Source organism: Zonotrichia leucophrys, chromosome 1A (genome assembly GCF_028769735.1).
Source record: "Zonotrichia leucophrys gambelii isolate GWCS_2022_RI chromosome 1A, RI_Zleu_2.0, whole genome shotgun sequence".
Classification (NCBI taxonomy): Eukaryota; Metazoa; Chordata; class Aves; order Passeriformes; family Passerellidae; genus Zonotrichia; species Zonotrichia leucophrys.
Window position 1 is genome coordinate 28,430,465 of NC_088170.1, and position 22,133 is coordinate 28,452,597.

Genomic DNA, 22,133 nt, shown 5'->3' on the forward strand with positions numbered 1-22,133 from the left:
GTACAAGGTATTTGCAGACAGAGAGGGGAAAAATATTTGGTCTTTCTAGGCCATTCATCTAAAATACTTTCCATAAGTGCTGAAAGAAAGTGGACATAAGTTCTGAGAAGGAAAAAAATAGCAAGAGAGATATTCAGCAACCTAAAAAATTTCATGGATTTCTTCTGTAGTCCTATATTGTTACTAATAGCATTAAAAAAGATATTGAGACCTTAGATTTTTTTTTTTTTTTGATTCAGGAGAGATAAAAAAAGCCCATAGCCTATCATTTAATATTTATGGCATACAAAGCAACAAAACCCTCTCCTTGTTCCTGAATCACAAAGGCCCTCTAAGGAGAAGCAACATAACTGAACAAGTCCATTCTTGAGACAAGTTTCTAAGAAGGGGAAAAAATATTAGTTGAAATCACTGGAAGATGTTTCTAATTCCTAAGAAAGGATGATAGAGATTTGCAAATTTTTCATCTTGCTGTGTGTACTGTTCTTCACACAATATTATTTGTGGCAGTACATATGAGTTTTATTTTGTACTTCTTTTTCTGGACACAGATATCCTTTGGCAGTGTGAAACTGCAAGTCAGAAGAGGTAGATAAGAAAGTCAATAAATCACAGATCCATGCTGACTACTTTTTCTGCCTTTTTTTTCTGACACTCTCCTGCATTTATTCTCCCTCTCCTGGAAAAAGAAATCTAGCTATTTTGCTTGGCAGTCTTTCCAGCACTTTTTAATTACCAGTAAGTTCCCAACAACACTGAAAATAAAGCACAGGTCATAGAAGCCTGTTCATTGTTGTGGCCTTGCTCCTTGGCAATAAACAGAAAGTTTATTATCCTTCCTATCTGCTGCAGCTCTTCAAGACCCACTGAAAGTCAGCTGAAATTTTTCCACCTAGAAAGATGGGTATCAGATATTTAATCTGATACTAAAAAAAAAAATGCATCATAGCAAGTACAAATAATAGGAGCAAATAAATTCTAATACTTCCAATTATGTGTTTAGTCTTGGAAGAATATTGGAAATAGAAGTTCTGCACAATTGTGGGGAAGTTAAAAAAAACACTATCTGTTTTTAATATCATACCTTTAATATTGCTAATTTCCAAGAACTACAAACAGCAGGACAACAGAGATTTTTTTAAAGTATCATAGAAATTATTTACAGAATAATGTATTTGTGGACCTATGTAGCTAAGGTCAATGCTGGCCAAGGCATCTCATATACTTTATAATTTAGATACAATACTGCCATCAAATACCAGCATCTCTAAGACTGATGGAGTTAAACCTTAAAGCCTTATAATTTTAAATCAGAAAGATAGTGACACAAAAATACAACATTTTTCATAAAAAGCATGGTGATGCTTTGTAATTTAATCTGCATTAGATTAAAGTCCAACAAAAAATAATTCATGGGATACTAAATTTTGGAATATATATTGATATGATTTAATATGAAATTTTATATTCAAAATTTTCAGAAACAATTGTAAAGAATTTATCCTATATATTTCCACCAGTTTCCTATACAGCAGTATTTTTTTTGTGTAGTGTATCATTTACACAGTGGCAAAGCTTTGGGGGTTCACAGCCTTTAAAAACACTGACAATCTGTAAAATACATGTAAGCCTTTATCAGTAATACTTCCTTTAAGACATGGAAAGGTTGCTTCACCAGCTGTTTATTCTGAATACCTGAAATAGTTCTACCCTTATATTGTAAATGGTAAAACTCGTTATTATTATTACCACAGCAAGACTTCAAATGGAAATGCCCTCTGTACCCCACAAAGCCCATGAATGTAAATTTTCAGGCTGTGAAGGAAGCTTAAATTTCATGAGGTATTTTACCCTTCTATCTCTTAAAAACCCAAGATTGTGCACAAAATTTAATCTTTTCTCAAAGCAGGCAGAAGCAAGAAAGGAGAGGGATATAAAGAGAACTATATGCCTTGTCACTGCTCTGAACAAGGAAAGACAAGCAATAGTTTATATGAAGCAAGCTTTAATTTCTGTTTAATTAGCAAGTTGAGAAGCATGGAGTTCCATCTGTTTTGCTAGGGGCTGCAGTAAATACCATTTCCTGGAATTGTGGGTCTACAATCAAATTCACTCATTCTACTGCTATACCCACCAAATGCCAGAGACTGTATTTTGACCTAGCAAAAATCCTGCACATCCTACTGTCTTATATGGGTCTCAGACAGTTTTTGCTTTAAGCAAGGGAAGTTTGGAGCCAGCTGATATTTGGAAAGATAAAACCCACACAAGCCCTTTGACAATGAGTTGTATTTTCTCCCCTCTGTAAGTCATCCTTGGCTAACAGACTGTGGCACCTTCTGCATCAAAGAGTAAAGCAGGAGATCCTAAAGAATTCTAGTCCAAGCAGCTCACTTCAAGAACAGGACTTTCGAAATATCTGAGATATTCAGAAAAAGTTCAAAATTAGATTTGCAGGAGGTTTTTTTTTCTTATTAAAATATTAGTAGGCCAGTATAAACCCAGACTTTAAAAATCTGGGTTCAGTGTAGTTTCCTACTCTGTAACAGACATTAACCAGTTCTTTTCTTTCTGGACAGTAACTCTCTAACTTCTAGTAGAGAATTCCTTGGATCCTGCAGTTACACACACTTGGTTTCTTTAGAAAAAACCCAGTCATTGTTTCTCAGATCTGGTGAAATATTTTCCCGACAGCTACTTATCTAAATCCATTGCATTTGTTTGCTACGAACTGCCCAATCCACTGTCCTAGAACCAAATCATGAAAGAGTTTAAGAACCTAGAAGATCCATACCTATATTACCTCACTGTGCAGGTCATAGCATTTGTGAGCTGCTGTAGATCAGTACCATAACCATCACAGATGGTTTAAAATAGAGAAAAAGCTTCAGTTAACTGCTCTTTCTAGTTCCACTTGAGGGAAAGCTTACTTTTCAGACTCAGAGGACAAAAGGTAAGTTGCCTCTCAATCTGTTCCACCTGATATATACTACTAGTTAAGTTGTATTTTTAATTGTATTATTTAATTGTATTTTTATTCTGTGGCTGCACTTGCAAAATTTACCATCTTCTTCAGTATGGAATCAAACAGCATGGCAGAAGAGAGAATATTGGGATGGATTTTAACTTTCAGTACTGTAGGGTGAAATCTAGAACTATTGCTACAACAAGGCTTTAATAAGAGAGGTAATGTTCATTTTCCATAACTAAACTGCTCCTTATATATTGTTTGTTCAATATATTGTTACATAAAATCTGCAGATCTTTATCTCCTTACCACTTTAGAAAAGTGAAAAATTACATTGAATTTCAGAAATAACATGTTTAATTTTCATTCTTACAAACCTGAGGGAATTCCTTTAACAAAGCAGAAGCCTTTGAATTTTGTATCTCTCAAGACTAGAAAAAATGCACAAAAATTGAAGTTTTCCTGTAAAATGTCATCTTCAAATTGACCCCTATAGCACTTCTTTTTATCAAAAAGGGCACAATAAAGCAGTTATACGACTGACAATTTTAATACATGAAGTTTTTCAAGCATACCATACCATTTTTTATTAAGTCAACACTGATCTCTTGATATGTAAACTTTGACATAATAATTTTGTTTTGCTCTCTCAATTCCTGACAGATAGGATTACATCAAAGCTATTTTGAAAATTAAACAGACATAAGTTTCCTTCAGCAATGTAAGTAAAGTAAACATATCGTAGAGACAGTATTCAAATTTGAAAGCAATTCTACTTCAAATAGAAATGAACTGTATTTTTACATGTATTCATTAATGGAAGGTGAATATAAAAGCCAAAACTACATCTGTTCTTCATTGGAAATGCCAGTCTCACTATGCTTATATGCACAACATTTAATATAAAAATAAGTGAATGGTATTTCAATATAAAAGAGTAATTTTACCATGTCTATATCATACTCTCTAAAATAACATTATGCAAGAAGAGATCATACAACCACACATCAAAACTTGCTAAATAAAGTTTCATAAAGAATAACCTATTCCTCCCTAAATTTTCCATATGTAAAAATACAAGCTAAGTTTAAAAACAAACCAAATAACTACTGCAAGTAAATCTGATTTGACCAAAAATCAGCACATAAAAAATGGAAGATAAACATCGTCAGCTGCTCATATAATCTTTGAAACAGGTGCTTTTACAGTAGTTTACATTGTTTAACAATTGACAAAAAAATGGCTGGTGTATCTGTAAGCAGGTTTAGAAGTCTGGGTAGAGCTTCATGGTACAGATATAGAATATTAAGTGAGCTGAAAGTTGTCCTGAAAGTGAAGGTAAAACATTTATATTGGAGGGATGAGTGCTCAGAGGATCCCAAAACACTGAAAAAAGAAGGGGATCTGTATTTCCTTTGATCTTTTATTCAAAATTATTTTTGCAAAAAGAAAAAAAATAGAGCTGTACCTTCACTTAGCAGAAGATGTGTCTTAGCTGTGCTCACCATTTATAAAATGTATATAATTGTAATTATTTTAACTCTCACACATCATGCACAGACATTTATGCATAATAAATAAAATAATAATGTCAACAAGCCTGTTTGGTTTCTCATGGCCAGAAAAACTCACTGCTGAATTTTCTGAAGAATCTCAAACCTTAGTTTATGTAGAATCTTCAGAGCCATAATTAAACCCTGTCAGGAAGTAATATAACACTGTTATTTGGTAGAAATTAGGTGGAAGAAAATAATGGGTTTGACTCTCCATTCTTACACTGGTTTTGTGCACATGTGAGGTGAAAATCATAGCTAACATGTCTGGTTTTCCCAAATATGCAGAACATATGGAATGAAAAAGTTCTTATTATTTCTTCAGTAGATTATATGATCCAGTCATACCATACTGTATGATACAGTCATACCATAGCTGCTATCTGAATATGTATTTTTGCCATGTTCTGTGAGATTATGAAAGTACTGTAACTATATAAGAACTGTAAGTGGAATAACAGCAGACTAAATGGTGATAAAGCAGCTGGTACACAAAATGAGTGGGACTTAAATTTGAAAATATCCATATCCTTTTTTGTGTGTGAGAGAAATGTAATCCAATTTGTGATTTGGATCTCCTGATGCTGCAGCTGCCATAGGAAAGCTTCCAGCATATTCTTCAAACACACTACTCTGCAGTTTAGCTTCTCAAGATTGAAATGAATGCTAATTATCTTCTTCATAAAATCCTGTCTTTAATAAAAACAATTCGTTTCTCTAAGTTCTTCCTTTAACAAGAACAGTGATCTTCAAAGAAGCTAACTTCAGCCCTTTGCCCAATTGCAGAGATCTAGGAGATTTGTTACATTTTTGTTTGGAGAAGAGGCAATTACCAGAAATTCTTTCATAGGTGTTGACTTGCCAAAAGCAAATACATTTGGTCTTGAGTTATTGGGCAACATACCTCATTCCCTTGTTCTGGCTACCTCTGGGGAAAAAAATAAACAGACTAGATGCAATTTTCAGGTGTTACAGATGCTTAATTGCACACTAATTCAAATTTCCTCTCAGTTGCTTAATTGCAGATTTAGACTTAGATACAGAGGCATTCTTGCTTCTCTAGTGAAAGCTGTGACCCAAAATAAAAATCCTGACAGTATCTCCTTGTGCATCTGGCTCTTGGATTTTCGCCTCACACCTCTGAAATCTTTATTCAATGATGGGTGGTCAGACCCATAATAGATTTTTTTTCTTGAAGCTGAAATCAAGTATTGAAAAGCAGACTTCTGAAATCTGGCATTCTCAGAATGAATCACAGAGAGGAAACATGCTAGCAAACCTATCAGCTCCTACCATATGCTGACTTTCCCCAGCTTGTTTAAGGTCAGAGGTCTCCAAGAGGTAAAAGCCTTTAAGTGAAGTTTGCTTCACTTAGATAAATAAATGAGAATGATGAGAAACAATTGCCTGGAAAGTCCATTTTGTTTTGGAGGAAACGAAGGTAAGCTCTCTCTCAGATCAGATTTCTATACAGCCTTACCCAGTGATATTCTAAAAGCAGTAAAAAAGCTGAGAAATAATAAAGTTCTATTTATAGAGCTCCCAACTAGTCAGATATCATGGAAAACAGATCCTGAAATATGTAAGGATTTAACATAAATCATATTCCTACTTACAGGAGTAGAGGTGTGATAAAAGACCAGCACACAAGGCTGAACTCCTTCCTGGACTCAATTTCAATGACATACCAAGCGCTTCAGCTGTAGTTCCACCCTGACATTAGAATTTCATTCGTTTATTATTTTACTCAGATGCCACAAAATAATCAGCCTTTGGCTGATTGTACGTATGCAAAGCCAGACTAGATTGCCATACCCGCGAATTTGTCTGGAAAAACACAAAATATTTTACGAATAGTGTCAGTAATTAAATAATACTCAACACCATATTTAAGCAGTCTGTGACAGCTAATGACAGCTGCATAGCTGTAAGAGCTCATGCATTCTCAGAGATATTTTTAAACTCTGACTGCTGAAATCCCTCAAAATTACAAAAAAACCCTTCCTATTCTTAAAAATTATTTCAGTGCTCCAAAGCTATCTGATGCCCTGGTATTTATAACAGATTCCAAAGTGCCTTTTTTTCATAGTCAAATATATGTATATGCACAAAAGCACATATTCAAATTCATGTATATATACTTGATTTATATGTATTTACAGGGAAAAAATAATCCAGTGGAAAAGTGACTGCATAGGTACTGTGAGAAAGATTTCTCAAGTGAATTTTTCAAATTTTTCAGGATGAAGCCTAATCAAGACATCTCAAAATAAATGTCAGGGAAATTTAATCTTCTACAGTATCATCTCAAAACATGCTGAAGTGATGGCCTATTTCATGTGGTTTACCATAAAGTAAAAAATATGTATTATTTTTAAAAAAGTCACAGCTCTCGAAGGCATAAATGGATTAATTTACCATTGACCTAGAAACTGCTCCAAAACACTTTGGTTTAAGTGTCACAACCTAATTATGGCACTTCATGAAAAAAAGCCCCAAACCAATCGAACAATTAAAATACACAAGTTTTGCAGTGAAAGCAGAAAATATTTGAGAGCAGCAATGTTCTATGCTACTGAGCCTAGTGACCACACAAACTGAGCTACAGGGGTACCTGCAAGATCTTATCTAAAAGAGTATCTGACAGTTGATGATATAACAACTTTACTGATTTCACTTAATTGTGAATTTTTTTTTTATGAACTTAATAGATAGCAAATTTGCAATCAGACTTTAGTCCTGTGAAGATACATGGAAGCTTATACTAAAGGACCTGGAAATCAATAGTCTGTCATAGAGATGGGGAATTTTAAAATTTTTTTTAGCATGAGGATTTTTATCAAGTAAAATAAAGTTTTAGTAAAATACATTATTTTTCTACAGAAATGGACAGATAACTCATCCTTTTAATTTTTATTTTAAAAGTGATAAATAAGACCATGATTTTTCCATGATAATTTTCTTTGAAGTTCTAAATTGCCTTTTCTCCTGCTTAAAATACACTAAGTTTAATATTGCTCTACTAAATCCCTTCACAATTGTTCTAGAGACAGAGTCACAGACCATGCTGGAGTCATGATGAATTGATTTAGTAATTCTGATTGACTGAAAGAGTGCAAACTGCTTTCTCCAGAAGCTTGTCTGAAGAGATAAATTCTTGGTACAGCCCACCAAACATAAATGCAAACAGGATCAGGAGTTGATGTCAGAGGCTGTAATGTACCTCAGATTTCCCTCTTTATAAAGGAAAGCAAAGAGCTGATGCACATTGCAGCAAAAGACAGACTATTGGGGGGAACATATATTTTCCCTTTTCCTCTATTTTTAGCAATAACATGCAAAAATTCTTACAGATAAACATTGGATTTCGGTAGAAAGTGCCTATATGAAGAGGGAAGGGCATTTAAAACTAGATAATTCAATGAACTCTACCACTGACTGCATAAAAAAGATTGCTATTTTACAAAGATTAGAGATTAAATTTGACATAAATACATTAATGATAGTTTTATGCTTCCAGAGGTTTAAGCTCCCCTCTAAAAATTGCCTTTGAATGATAAAAAATTGTAAGTAATGGAAGGATATTTGGTTTCAGAGATCTGTTATAAATCTCCTCACAAGCCATAAGTGAGAGAGAGGATGAAACTTCACCCAAATCTCAAACTTGCAGTGGAGCTGGACTGCTCAAAAGAGGGAATTCTATCATGTTCCCAATCTCAGGAGATGAACATACACACTACTGTCATCAGACATGCTGATGTGATTTATTTGAGACACAAATGTTGATGTTGACAGCTTTACTTCAAGCAACAGATGTCTGTATATGTGTATTTAGTCTAAGTTACTAATTTCATTCTTTTGCTGAGCACAGTTTAGCAGATATTTTGCTTTAGGCTTCACTGTTCATCACAGTGCTAGCCAATCTATCCAAGGTTTCAGGCCAACAAGAGGCCATATTATGTTTCCAAACCCTATGAGATACAGAATCACAGAATCAACTAGGTTGGAAAAGACCTCTGAGATCATCAAGTACAAACCATTACCTTGTCAACCAGACCATGGCACTAAGTGCCACATCCAGTTGTTTCTTAAACACCTCCAGAGACTGTGACTCCACCACCTCCCTGGGCAGCCCATTCCAATGCCCAGTGACCCTTTCTGTGAGCAATTTCTTCTTAATGTCCAACCTGAACCACAGCTGGTGCAGCTTGAGTCTGTGTGCTCTTGTCCTGTAGCTCCTGTCTGGGAGAAGGGACCGACCCCCACCTGGCTGCAGCCTCCTTTCAGGGGATGCAGAGAGTGGCTGGGTCTCCCCTGAGCCTTTTCTCCAGGCTGAACATCCCCAGCTCCTGCAGCTGCTCCTCCCTGGGCTGGTGTTCCTCACCCTTCACCAGCCTCACTGCCCTTCTCTGGACACGCTCCAGCATCTCAACATCCTCCCAAACTGAGGAGTGCAGCCCTGGGCACGGCACTCGAGGTGCAGCCTCACCATGCAGAGTACCAGGGACAGTCACTGCCCTGGTCCTGCTGGCCACACTGCTCCTGACACAGGCCAGGATGCCGTGGCTACCTGGGCACGCTGCTGGCTGCTGCTCAGCTGCTGTTAATCAGCACCCCCAGGTCCCCTCCTGCCTGGGCCCTGTCCAGCCACCCTGTCCCCAGCCTGCAGTGCCACCTGGGATTGTTGTGGCCAAAGTACAGGACACGGCGCTTGGTCTTGCTGAACCTCGAATCATTGGATTCATTCCATGGATCCAGCCTGTCTGGGGCCTTCTGCAGAGTGCTCCTACCCTCCAGCAGATCAACACACACCCCCAGCTTGGTGTTGTCTGTGAATTTCCTAATGGCAGTCTCAATCCCCTCATCCCCATCCTCAGTAAAGACACCAAACAGGGCTGTGCCCAAAGCTGCTCCTGGGGGATGCCACCAGGGACCATCCAGCAGCCGGGTGCAGCGCCATTCACCACCACTCGCTGGGCCCAGCCATCCAGCCAGCTCTGACCCCAGTAAAGGGTGCACTGTCCAAGCCATGGGCTGCCAGCTTTTCCAGGAGCGTGCTGCGGGAGATGGTGTCAAAGGCTTTGCTGAAGTCCAGGTACACAACATCCACAGCCTTCCTCTCATCCACCACTTGGGCTCCTCATCATAAAAGGAGATCAGGCTGGTCAGGCAGGACCTGACCCTCCTAAATCTATTCAGGCGGGGTCTGATCCCCTGGATGTTCCCTTGAGTGTGATCACACTCAAGATGATACATCAAAGCTGTCCACTGAGTTAATCTGGAACTCGTGTTCCCAAACACATGAAACAGAGGTTCAATTACTAACCTTAAATACTTTTCGGTGTCTATTACTAATATAAAAGTAGGGTAAAGAAAAGCAGTTCCCATAACAACGCAAAAGAAACCTTTTTCTTTATCAAAACCATACATTAATAGTTTTTAATTTGCTCAGAAATGTCAGATGTTATTAATAATTTTCTCCACATATTATTTATTTTTATAATAGAATCATAAGAAAACAATAAAACACACTGCAAATAACATGCATGGAAGAGATTCATCTGAACCCACTGTATGACATTAGAGAGTGAACATAGTCTTTATCAATATAGTTGTATTGACAGAGGTTAGCTCAACAAAGGGCAGCTTATCTTCCTGGACTCCTTCAAAGAAATATGCTCTCCTAGAACCTGATTTGGGACTGAAAAATCTTGGCCCTTACTCTGAAATGCTGTTTATCAGGTCCTGCCATTCAACAAATCAAGTGCACATTAGTGTTTTATTTCCTATCAGGCAATCTGAAGCAAAACCCCTGTTGTCTCAACTCCCTTTGGTTTGCATTGTGATTTCAGAGTGCACTACATACTAATGGAGACATAAATACAAGAATCCAGAACAAGTACCTTCCCTTGCTCCTTGGTTAGGCTCAGAGCACCTGCATATCCCTGCAGATACCCACACCCTCAATGCATTTCCAGAGCTACTGACATCTCCTCACCGCCCTTCTCAAAGCTTTGCTCAGTGCCAACAATGTTGAGGCTGGTGCTGTAGACAAAGTCATTCCTCACACAGTGCCACCACGATGCACGCAGAATACTTAATCAAAAATATAAATACAAATTAATTTATACTTTGTTAGACCCATCAGTAGGAGTAACACATTTCACAGGAATAAGCACTCTTAGTCATGCAGAACTGTAAAATTCCTCTTAGTGTAAAAATAACACAGAACGCTTAAGTTTCCATGAATCATTAATTTTAATTCTTCCAGTGAAAATACTGAATCCATATTCTTCTCATTAGTTTACACCTTTGAGTGAATCACAGTTCAACTGAATTTTGCCAGCTGTCACTTTAAAGCAATCCTAGCCTCACAGTCCTCCCTAAATGTTCTGCTAAGTATAACTGCCAATTGAATATTGAACTACACAGGAATAGATGAGGCAAAATAAAATTTATTTACTAAAATCAGTAGTAAGAAATTTAGGAATTAAAAATACTGTGGTGTATACTAACACTACTGCATTCAAAGTGAAAATACAACCTATAAATAAAGGTAAAAATATTACTTTAATGCTTTTATTTCCTACCAAAAGGCATATCTATAGGCATAGTTCCTCATAAGTTCCTCAGCAAAAATTTTATTCACATCTCAAAATATTTAAAACCATTAAAATCACTTAAGCACTTTGTTTCTTGCCTTAAATCATAGGATAGTTCAATATGCCAACTATTTTGTGTTTTCTGCCTTCATTCTGCTTTCTTTCCCTGCTTTAAAAGAGATTTAAGAAAAAGAAGAAATTTTCAGATAGATCACCCACCTTGCACCATCATCACCTGATACTGTTGATAGTGAGTAAATTATGAATATCAGGCAGGCAACAGATCCTCTCACCCTACAAATTTCTAAACAATGCATAAAAAGACCTTGAGGAAAAAGTGTATTATTTAAAATAAAATTAATACAGTTCTAGCATGGTAGTGTCCCCTGCTTGGTCCAATGTGTAGCAAATCAAGAAGGCAGTGGCAGTAGGATCTAGATATGAGACAACTACTGGGAATATATTTGAAATGTGCAATGAAATCAGCCAATTACTTACACTCTCCTTTCAGGCAGGGAAGTTTCATCAGTGCTGCATATCAAAATTGGTAATATTCATCAGGAGAAAAACCATGTCATTTCCAACAGATTGTCATCACAATTTATACGATGATGAGAATATTCCTCCACAGAGAAATAAACAGTCTGTGCTCTGTCTGAACAGGGTATGCCTAGATTGTTTTGGTCTTCCCTATAAAGAATGCTTATTATCTGAAACTCTATACAGCTTGCATTCAGTTACACCAACCAATATCAAACCAACACACATTAATGTGTAATAATCCTTAGTATCCTTAATTGCCTGGAAAGCACCAGTACATTTCTTTATTTTCCATGCAAATTATGGTAAAATAATCCAACACTGAAAGCTCTTCTGAAATTGAGGCAGAAACATGGTTTTCTAGCTATGATTCAGAAACTGTACCACGATTCTATTCCTGGAATAGGAGGAAAGCACTCCCATTGCTATTCCTCCTACTGGTCCCCTGCTTTTATTGGTCACATCCACTCAGCTGCAAAAGAAATAGCAGCTCTGGTTTTGCTCCACTGCTTCTGGAAGAAAAAGAAAAGGTAGTTTCTGACTTTATCTCATTACATTGCAAAGTAGAAGCGGCCACACTCTATATGACAGGAATTCCACATAGGAAAGTTGCATTGACTGCTCTGCTTGGTTACTGTTTAGTTTCAACAAATAAAATAATGGTATTATGTAGAAAAAAATATGCTTTTATGCAAAGCAAAGGCTACATGAATATTTACTTGGGACAAAGACTTTAAGCTCTATCTTTCTATTTTGTTGTATCTATGTATTTAAAGATCCTATATTCTTCACTTACTCTAATTATTGTATTTTTTGAGCAAGCAACACACTTCACACTTCTCTACAACTGAAAAATACCACAGAGAGTTCTGTGCTCAATTACTTTTTAAATTGATTTGGGTTTTTTTTTGAAAGCATGTTATATATGTGCACACAGTTAGTTTTGGCTTGTGGCTTTTGGCAAGAAAAACTAGTTTTCCTGATTTCTACTACTGAAATCATGCTAATTAGGTTTATCTTAGAACCATAATGGTTCTCAGTTTTTCCTTGTGTTTCTTCCTAGAGGAGGATGCAGATGTTACCTATAGATCAAAACAGCCAGTTAATATTCAGTAAATATTAAACAACTTCCCAGTTCACTGCATGCAGAGCAGATGCGTAAAAGCTATCAGACCATTTTATTGACTGGCTGGGAAAACAAACTATGGAAAATATTGGGCCATGCACACTCCTGATTTTCAAGCAGGTGGAGGGGAAATGCTGGGGCAGCCCCACAGCTGGGGCAGCTCTCAGCCCAATTCCAGCTGAAACTCAGAAGCCAACCAGACAAGTACCTTTTCAGAGACAGTCTATGGAGCATAGGTGTGGATTGGGGTTAAAACACTGTCTTTATGAGCTCTGATGGCCACAAATTACAGTTCTCTGGCACAAGAGAATTATGCAAAAAGAAAAAACCTGACTCTTGTGCAAAAGTATTTCTCTAGATACTCAACTCTAGGCACATTAAATACTTCACAGTAACACATTTTTAATGTGTTTTAGCTGAACACTTCAACAATGTTCTTATTTTCCTGTCAGACTGAATAATTCTGTTCCACTTTTGGACTCCAAGTGACATATTCTCACCAACTTAGTAAAATGATTAAACTTATTAATTGTCAATATAGCTGAACTGATTAACAAATGCTCACATTCTCCGTTCTAGAAACAATTCCACCAGATTAAAATTATCGTAGGTTTATTATGCATAGCATGCTTTAATGTATAAAAATTTCAAATATTTATCCTTCAAAATTTTATAGCTGTGTACTGAGAATAATATTAATGTTTTCGATTACTGTCAGAATAACACTCCATTACCAGGTCTGTATTTGAGCAGAAAAGCTCTAGGTTTGTTGTCACCAAACTTCCAATAAAAGTACATATCACAGAATAATAAAAGAAATAATAGTAAATAACATTAACCTTGAATGTGAGAACATTTGTCATTTATTTCTGAATAAAAGAGCCTGTAAGCATATTTCTCACAATACTCCTCTGAAATCCTTAAATTCCAAAATGATATAAAACCCACTTGTACAGCTATAAATATTTCCAAGGTATTTGCAATGCAAATCACTTTATTATTGTCTCCTGCCTTTGCCACTGCCCAGATTTTTTAAAGACTACACAGTAAAGCACTGGTCCAGCACTACTATTTTCTGCCACTGTTAACATGTCAGAAGTCTTTAAAAACCACCTCACTGTCAGCCACTGTTATTTATATTTTCTAACACAGGATTCAAAGCTTCTGAAGGCCACAGCAACCTACATGATGTGCACCACAATGTCTGCCACACCAACCCAGCTACTCACTGCTCTCCTGTTAAAGCTGGCTGGCCTTTGGTGATGCTCACCATCCTTACTGCCACAAGCCACCACTTGGCTTCAACTTGCAGCTTTCACAAAGATCATGCCCCTAGAACTTCTACATGATGTTTGTGAAAAATATGTACTGTGCCAGTGCCATAAATAAGAACAGAAGAATCTTTATTTAGACAAAACTAAGGGAGGAATCTCACGCCTGGCAGAGGCTGCTGGAAGGAGCTGCCCACATGCTCAGCCAGCTGAAGCTCAAGGGAAGATCAGATTCCTCAGCTCTCCCATGGAAGAGGTGACACAGGCCTGAAAGTATACACAATTGTTTGGCTCTCTTCTGAATCTGGCATATTTTCTACATGTGCAAGTAAGTCTGCATAGAGTAGGAACAGAGTCACCCAATTTTACAAGAATTTTGTTGTGGTATGAATGGTGAGATACAAAGTGGCTAATAACACATCTCCATCGCCTGGAATTTTTAATTTTTTTTTCATAGCACTGGGTTATTTCTGCAAAGAAACTTAAAAGCTGTTTTCTTTGATACTAAATTGTATTGTACTGAAATATGTGAAGCAACAAAATAGTTGAAAAGTCATGGCCTACTAAACAAGTGTAGCATGGCATACCTACTAACTGTTTGCTAATAAATACAATAAGAATTCTAACAAGATACTTTCTCTTTTAGAAGTGGCTTTTTGTTTCATTTAATATTTTCATATAAGATAAATGAAAGAAAATAGAATTAATGAAACAGCATAAAACAGAAGTTCTGGGTAGGTATATAGATAATTTAAATTATTAATATAGATATTAACAGCATAACTAATGAGTATATCTAGAATTTCTTATAGAATCTGGGGTGTTTTCCACAGGGCTCAAAGCAAATTGGGTTCCAAAAAGTAACATTTTTACTTGCATTCTGTTAAATCACTGTCTTTTAGTAACTTTTAGTTGCTAAGAAGTAACAGCCTGCAGAAATCCTTACAGTGGTGATAGATATGTTTTATGTATAGAAATGTTTCCCAGTTTCCCAGTAACCCAGTTTCACACTTTTGATCAGCAATGCACTTTTACAGGACTTCATAGTATATTTACAATTTTATGTCCCATGAATATTTAAGGATTTCTCTGCAGGTTTTTTAGAAGGTAATTTTATTTCTTTACTGACCTTCTGATAGTCAGATAACTTTAAAAAATTATTTTAATCTTCCCAGATTTCAGAAAAGACCAGCTCTCACTTTGCTACTTCTTAGCAAAAAGGAACTCATTCTAGGAGTGCATTTATGAAACCCACATCTCATCTGACTATAAAATAGCCTAGTATTGCTTCCAACGCTTTTAAAGTTTTTGGTTAACATTTATGGAAACTGTTATGACAAAGTGCTGATTTCAAAGCTAAATATTCAGCTGGAACCATGACACCATCACTGCAGCAGTCTGAGGAGGCTTTTTCCTTCTCTACTGCACATGCCTGGTTCCTAAGAAGGAACCTCCTGGCAACTCCTTTTACTTTCCATTTAGGTCTGTGCCTAGCTCTGGGCTTTGAATGTGTGCTTTGCTTAATAACTGAAATGTGCAAGAGCTAGAAATACTGTTCATAGAAAAACAGTCTTTTTGAATTTGAATTCTGTTGAAATCAACATCATGTACAATGTGAAGATACTTGGTATGTTCAGAAGTTGTGCATGGTAGTATTCACATGTGTTACTGTATACAAGCAATTTAAGAAAAGAAAAAAAAAAAATATTGGATTTGACAAAGACCAACATAAAGTTAAGTTGCTTTCAAATTACCAAAGCAGTATTAAAAAACCTTCAGAAGCAAAATCTCAACTTTTAAAATTAAGGTCCTTTGTGTTATGTTTTCATAAATAAAGGAACAACCCTCAAAGCCCCAATAAAAACAGATTGAATAATTAATTCACTGAATTAATGTTCCCAATTTCACAACCAATAATCAAGTTAAAACTATCTCCTTTCCAATCCAAACTTTTCCACCTGCATCATTACTAGATGCATATAACCATTAAATACAGCAAAATACATGACCAAGCAAAGAGCAAGGCAATGTTACTATTTGAATTTTGCTGTTTACAATGTTTATGAGAGATGCTCACTGTGGGACTCATGGAAGCTAATTTATCCACCTCAAGTAGCAGAAACACTATCTTTCTATTAAGCTTGAATGCAAAAATAAAGAAAATCACTGCTTTTTTTTATACAGCTGCAGAAGTCTGTCAAGGTTGGCACACAAAAATTGAGATGAAACACAGAGATATTGAAATACAAAGCACTAAATTTTGGTATTGCCCTGGTTATTTTAAAGTCAAATCTTGTTCATAACAGCATTACAACTCCTTTGTTTTGTAAAACATATAACTTCTTTATATAAGCCCCTCTCATATATATTTTTTTTCTATTTTAATTGCTTTAACAAAATATAGTCCAAGGATCAAAGCTTAAGTTTCTTTGCATTATAGCAGGTGGTTCAGGAAATACATTGAACCAAATCATGTTTTGAAGATTTGCAGAGTTTCAGGACAAATTTCCTGAGCAGAACCTATTCATTCCTACGGTAGGAATATCACGGCTTCTAGATAGTCACAGATATTGATGTAATTAGGGACAGACACTGGAGCATCAAGAACCTTCAGACAGTCTTTCAAACATTAACTCTGATTATTTCTAGCCAAAGTACTTGGCTAGATGCAGACTGGCCTGTATGGGCCAGTCTGACTCCTTGGCCACCAGAATTCAACTTGGTCTTTTTTCCTGAGAACATCAGTGAAAAGCTGATAACAAAGTTACAACTTGCACACCTGCTTTTTTTGCTTCTTTCAGTACCATTTTCATTGCTGAAAGAATTATTATTTTGTGTTATTGAATCAATGCACAATTAACTGTTTAATCATTACATCAATGTACAAGGAAATCAGTAGCCTAATCACTCATTGCCATCCATCAATTCGTGTTCAGGCCCTCATCTCACAATTTTTGTATTTTTTCAATTTTGAACATGCTAGACATTGCTTTCACTAAGAGTATTTTCACATATTTGGGTTAAATACCAGTGTACATATTTCAAATTAAGAACCATTAACCTGTCCTAAAACTTTGAAAGCTATTTAAACAAAACAGATTCTCTGTCTCAAAGAGATTCAATGTCACATATAGAAATAATAAAATAGGTAGGAAAACAAAAGTCGAAAGTACTCTAAAACAAATCAAAATAAGTAACAAGAATCATATAAAGTCCTTCTCAGCAATAATTACATTTGTAAGGAAAAACTGGAGCAACTCAAGAGGGAAAGAGAAGGCAGCGCAAACATGGTGGTGTAAAGCTACAAGACAAGGAACGAAGCCAAGGCAAGAACTGCAAAGTTGCTTCACATCACTTTATGTTGCATATATATAAATAAATCAATGGGGAAAAGATTTGAAAAGGACATCACAGGACAATATAGACTCTCTTTGGTTGATTTTTATCTTTTTTATTTTTCTTTTACTTTTCAGGGGTTCTTTTAGCATCGATAACACCAAGCTGTTCTAGAACACAAACACGTACTGTCCACAATTAACAGCTTTACATTCCAAGGTCATTTAACTCTACATTGTTAATTAAAGTATACAGGATGCAACAGGAAATTTAGTTCTACTTTCCTTTTATTTCGTGACCCCTTAGCTCAAAAAATCTGCCAAAGAAATAATTCTGAAAAGAGAATTTTTTGCATGTGGGATAATGTCTACTAGTAATCACAGGGATTGCTAGTAGCAATAATAATATTGTCAAAAATATATATACTTTAGTATTTACTTCCATAAAGTATCACAAAATAAGACATTCAGTTTGGTACCACAACCAAGCATCCTAATTTTTGTGACTTTTTCAACTCAACATAGTCAGAAAGAATACCTGAGGTGAGGAACTGTGTTTAAGAGCATTGCTACAGGAGGCTGTACAGAATATTTAGATGTCAATGTGTGAAAAAAGTAGTCATGCTGTAGAGGAACAGGCCTGGGGCACTCATGTCTCTGAATCACTGCCAGGATCAGCAGATCGTCACTGTTAGGAGGAGGCCGTTCTTTCTGCACAGCCCTCAACTATCATTTGACACCACTGTAAGAAGGGCAAGACAGCACAATTAAAAACAATGGATTTAAAAGGAGACAAGAATGAAATGCAGTTATTGGGCCTAAAGAATGCTGTACCTGGATTTTGTAACAGAAGTTTGCTATTCATTTTATAATCAACTTTTATGATCATCTTTGCTTCAGATTGTTTGTTCTGGTCGTATGCACAGGGTTTATTACATGTTAAAGAATCCCTCTATAATAGCATAAGTACTGAAAAAGACAAACCTGCTAGGCAATCAGGAGAAGGAAGGATATTTAAATCCTAACTGTATCAGAGGCTGAGCTGAAAAAGCTGTTGCCACTTTAAGTTAAGGGAGTGTTTGATTTGCCCTGCAGGGCCAAAATGCTCTAAGGACCATCTGGGGCAGGGGTGTGTGTGAGGGTTTTTTTATTCTTGTTTAATCTTAGTGTAGGATTACATAGTTTCTCAGAGCCAAGACACTGCAGATTACTTATAATGAACTGCTACTGGAAGATGGTTGTAATTAGACTGGTTTGCAATTAAGATACAGAGCATAAAATACATTTTTTCCCTTTAGCTAAGCACACAGCCTTATTTACCTGGATGAGGCAAATCTTGGCTTAAAATTGAGAACCTTAAAAATCCTACTAATAGATTCTGCTGTTTTATCAATTGCACATGTATTACTATTCACAAAAATCAAGTTTGGCATCAGCTAGCATGAAATGACATTCAGGATTAATATTAAAGAAATCTAGACAGGTACAACATACAAAGTTTTTTAAATATATTTTGTATAACATGACTTTGGAATTTCTGGTAATTTCAACAGAGTGCTTATCTAAATGAAACAGAAAGACAGTGTGGGTCCATGTAAGGAACTATACATTTAATTAATTGCTAGATTATATTATTATTGGAAAACACAAACAATAGCAAAATCACAATAAATGTAATCTTGTGTTAGTATAGGAGCAATTACATGCTGATTTTTTTAAAGCAGCAAACTGACTGTGATGATACTGATTTTTTACATTTTTTCTCCTACCTATACAAAACTAATGAATACATAAGCTTCTTAACGTATTAGCTACTCTTATTCAAAGTTTACCCATCACTTTAAATCCTTTCAGTTTTATTCAAGTTCACTTACCTGAAAAGTATAAAACCGGGTCCCATTAGGAGGATGCACTTTAGGAGAGGCAGAGACACTGTTCATATCCGAGAATATCATTTCTGGTCACACACAATACAATCCACAGAGAGCTACAGATGCAGAGCAGAGCGCTAAGCTCGGAGACAAATCCCTTTATACATTTAGGGAGGCAATTGGACAAAATTCCGTCTGCCCCATCCGTTCAGACGTACGGTGACAGTGCTTTGAAATCCTCACTCCTGCATCTGTGAGCTAAACTGTGAGGTCATTGCTCCCTGACCTCCAGCTCAGCTAGCCCCTCGTAACATGCACGATGAATAAAAATTAGAAATGCCAAAGAAAAGAGAGCCAGAACCTACAGTACATGGAGCTTGTGCAGAATCTGGCAACGCTTTGGACCTGCCCATCTGTTCTCAGTGATAATCACCTCCCTCCACCACAGCCTTGCAAAGTGATTATGCTAAGCATCCCAGTTAACCAATAAAACACAGTTTCATTTCAAGCAAGCGTGCACAGTGAAAAACAGAGGACCTCTTCTGACTAACCTGAAGCATGTCTCGTGTTCAGTTTCTAGCTGTATTTGATAACAATGATAATTTTATCCCTTCAGTTGCTGACAGCTACGTTAACACATACAGCTTGCTTTAAATAACACAAAGGTGGCTTTTTTTGTTGTTTTAACTGTCTTGCCTAGAAAAAAAAAAATTGTGTATTGCTCTCCAAATTAGTATTTTTTACATTTCTTAATTTTTGGTGCTACTACTGGAGAGAAATACATGGTTGTGAGACTGATTACAGGGCTATAGTCATTTTAAATATAATACACATTATAAGCTTCTCTTTTGTCTTTTTTTTCCTAATTATTTTTTCGCATTTTCTGTCTGAATGCCTCTTGAAGAAAGGTTTACCTAACTGCTAAGTATAAGGTTGGAATTTTATTCTGAGCCTTACTGTGCTTAGCAAAGCTACAGACCTACAGGTTAATTCATTAGCTATACACAAGATGCTTTAAAGAAGTTATTTTTTTAAAGCTGATAATACTTGTGAACACCTGCACTGAACATTCAAAAATCATTCATCACATCTTTTCTTCAAACACACATCGTTTGAACTACATTGAAGATGATAAAGAAAGTAATATCCAAAGAACTTGGCACCTTTCAGCAACAAAAAATAAGTGTTCAATATACAAAAAATTGAGAAGTAGGGTTACAGAAAAGAGCAAAATTGTAAAATGGTTGCAAAACTAACTTTGCATGTTCTGTCAAGTACTTTTTATTTTATTCACAAGGTTTAAAAGAGACAGAAAAAACACTTAATAAATGGTACTTTCAAAAGGAGCTTGTCAAAATTCTAAAAGCCTTGTGAGTTGCCAGGCTGCCTATGTTTTTTATTCTGTTTTATCCTAATGCTTTTAGCAATAGGAGATAATGCAACTCCTAAAGTAAAATGACTATGAAAGGAGTTGGAAAAGATGCAGAGATGTCTGTCTGTTTAAATGTGTCAGAGTGGTGCACACTGCAATAATGTTTTGTAAGCCAAAAAGAAAAAAATCTTCTCAGATCCTATTCATACCAATTCATAACAATTTCTTATAATTACCATGTTATGGCTTCTATAATATTTACAGAATCAAGGCAAAACTACTGTCTGGAACATTTTCTTAAGACCTAGATTTCAGATTACAGTGTATTCTCCTGTCTTTGATTCCTCTTGCAGAGGATCTAGATGCTTGTATTAGCAAAGAGGCCCCTCAGCTGGTCAAATGAAAGATACCAGTTTGTTTATAATCTGAGTAGAGTATCTTTTATTATGAGCTGATACTTTCTTCTTTATAATATCCCTACCAAACACGTGCTATTTCTCCACAATGCAATGAATAAAGTTTCTTTTATGGACATTTAAAATGGTTTGCCCTGGAAGAGGATAGAAGTTTACATCAGAGTTTCATCACCAAATGCATAATTTGAAGAATTCATGTGCAAATTCCCATTCACATTCCTCCATTAGACAATCACTTTCACTACTCAGTAACTGCACCTATTAGCTTGAACTTCTTTTGCTTCAACTTTTGTAACTTTTAATCCTTGTTTCTACCAGGGATATAGAAAACTCAGTTCATTTTCTCATACTGGCATGTGCTAAACCTTAAGGTAGTTAATTCACAGTTAAACCCACCTATCTTAGTCACAGTTACCATAATGCCTTTCATGACCATAAGACTATTGCTGTATTTAGACTTGCTAGTTCCCTGTTTGTCCCTATTTGTTCCTCTAGGACAGCACACCTTTTTTTAGATTCAGCCTTCCACTGGGAGCTCTTACTGGGACCACTGTTCACCATGTCTTGGCTGACTGTTACTTGAAAAATGCTTTTCAAAATACTGTTCCTGGTCTTTAATTTGTTGTTTTGGATTTCCTGCCTAGGTGAAGAAATTTGCAGTTAAAAAACCTGCCATCAATGCCACCACAAAAAAAAAAAAAAAAAAAAAAAAAAAAAAAAAAAAGAGCAACAGCTCCCCATGCTTGCATTTCAGTTCCAATAAACATATTTCCTTATCTAATCAGTATAAGTCTAGAGAAAAGGCATAGCAGTTGTTTTAACTCTCCACTAACTTCCACCTGTGAGGAAAGGTAAAGACTATGAATTTTCTTCTAACTGCAATACAGACAACATCACATTCTTGTAGCGTCCTCATGGAATCAGAATGTCATTTTGGTGTAACTCTCAAAACAGATTGAAAATGTTTGTTTACAGCAGTTTTTTCCTGAAAAATATGAAACAAGCCTCCTGTCAGGAAGCTGTTAGAGCACCAGTAAATTCAGTAAAGCACGCAGTGATGCATGCAGAATGAGTGTTCA

The 22,133-nt window shown here is 36.1% G+C and overlaps 1 protein-coding gene across 7 annotated transcripts in view; it reads right to left on the reverse strand.

Moving 5' to 3' along the window:
* The window catches only part of PPFIA2 (PTPRF interacting protein alpha 2), a 288,804-nt gene that overhangs the window by 175,083 nt on the left and 91,588 nt on the right, over window positions 1–22,133 (reverse strand). For 2 of the 7 annotated variants that reach the window (XM_064702005.1, XM_064702004.1), the window contains exon 1: window positions 19,270–19,454. The exons of 4 other annotated variants lie outside the window; for them this stretch is intronic. In XM_064702005.1, coding sequence (XP_064558075.1) covers window positions 19,270–19,350 — 81 coding nt within the window. In that variant the 5' untranslated portion in view covers window positions 19,351–19,454. Of the gene's footprint in view, window positions 1–19,269; window positions 19,455–22,133 lie in introns of those variants that run through there. One more of the 7 variants, XM_064702006.1, reaches the window with a different exon arrangement.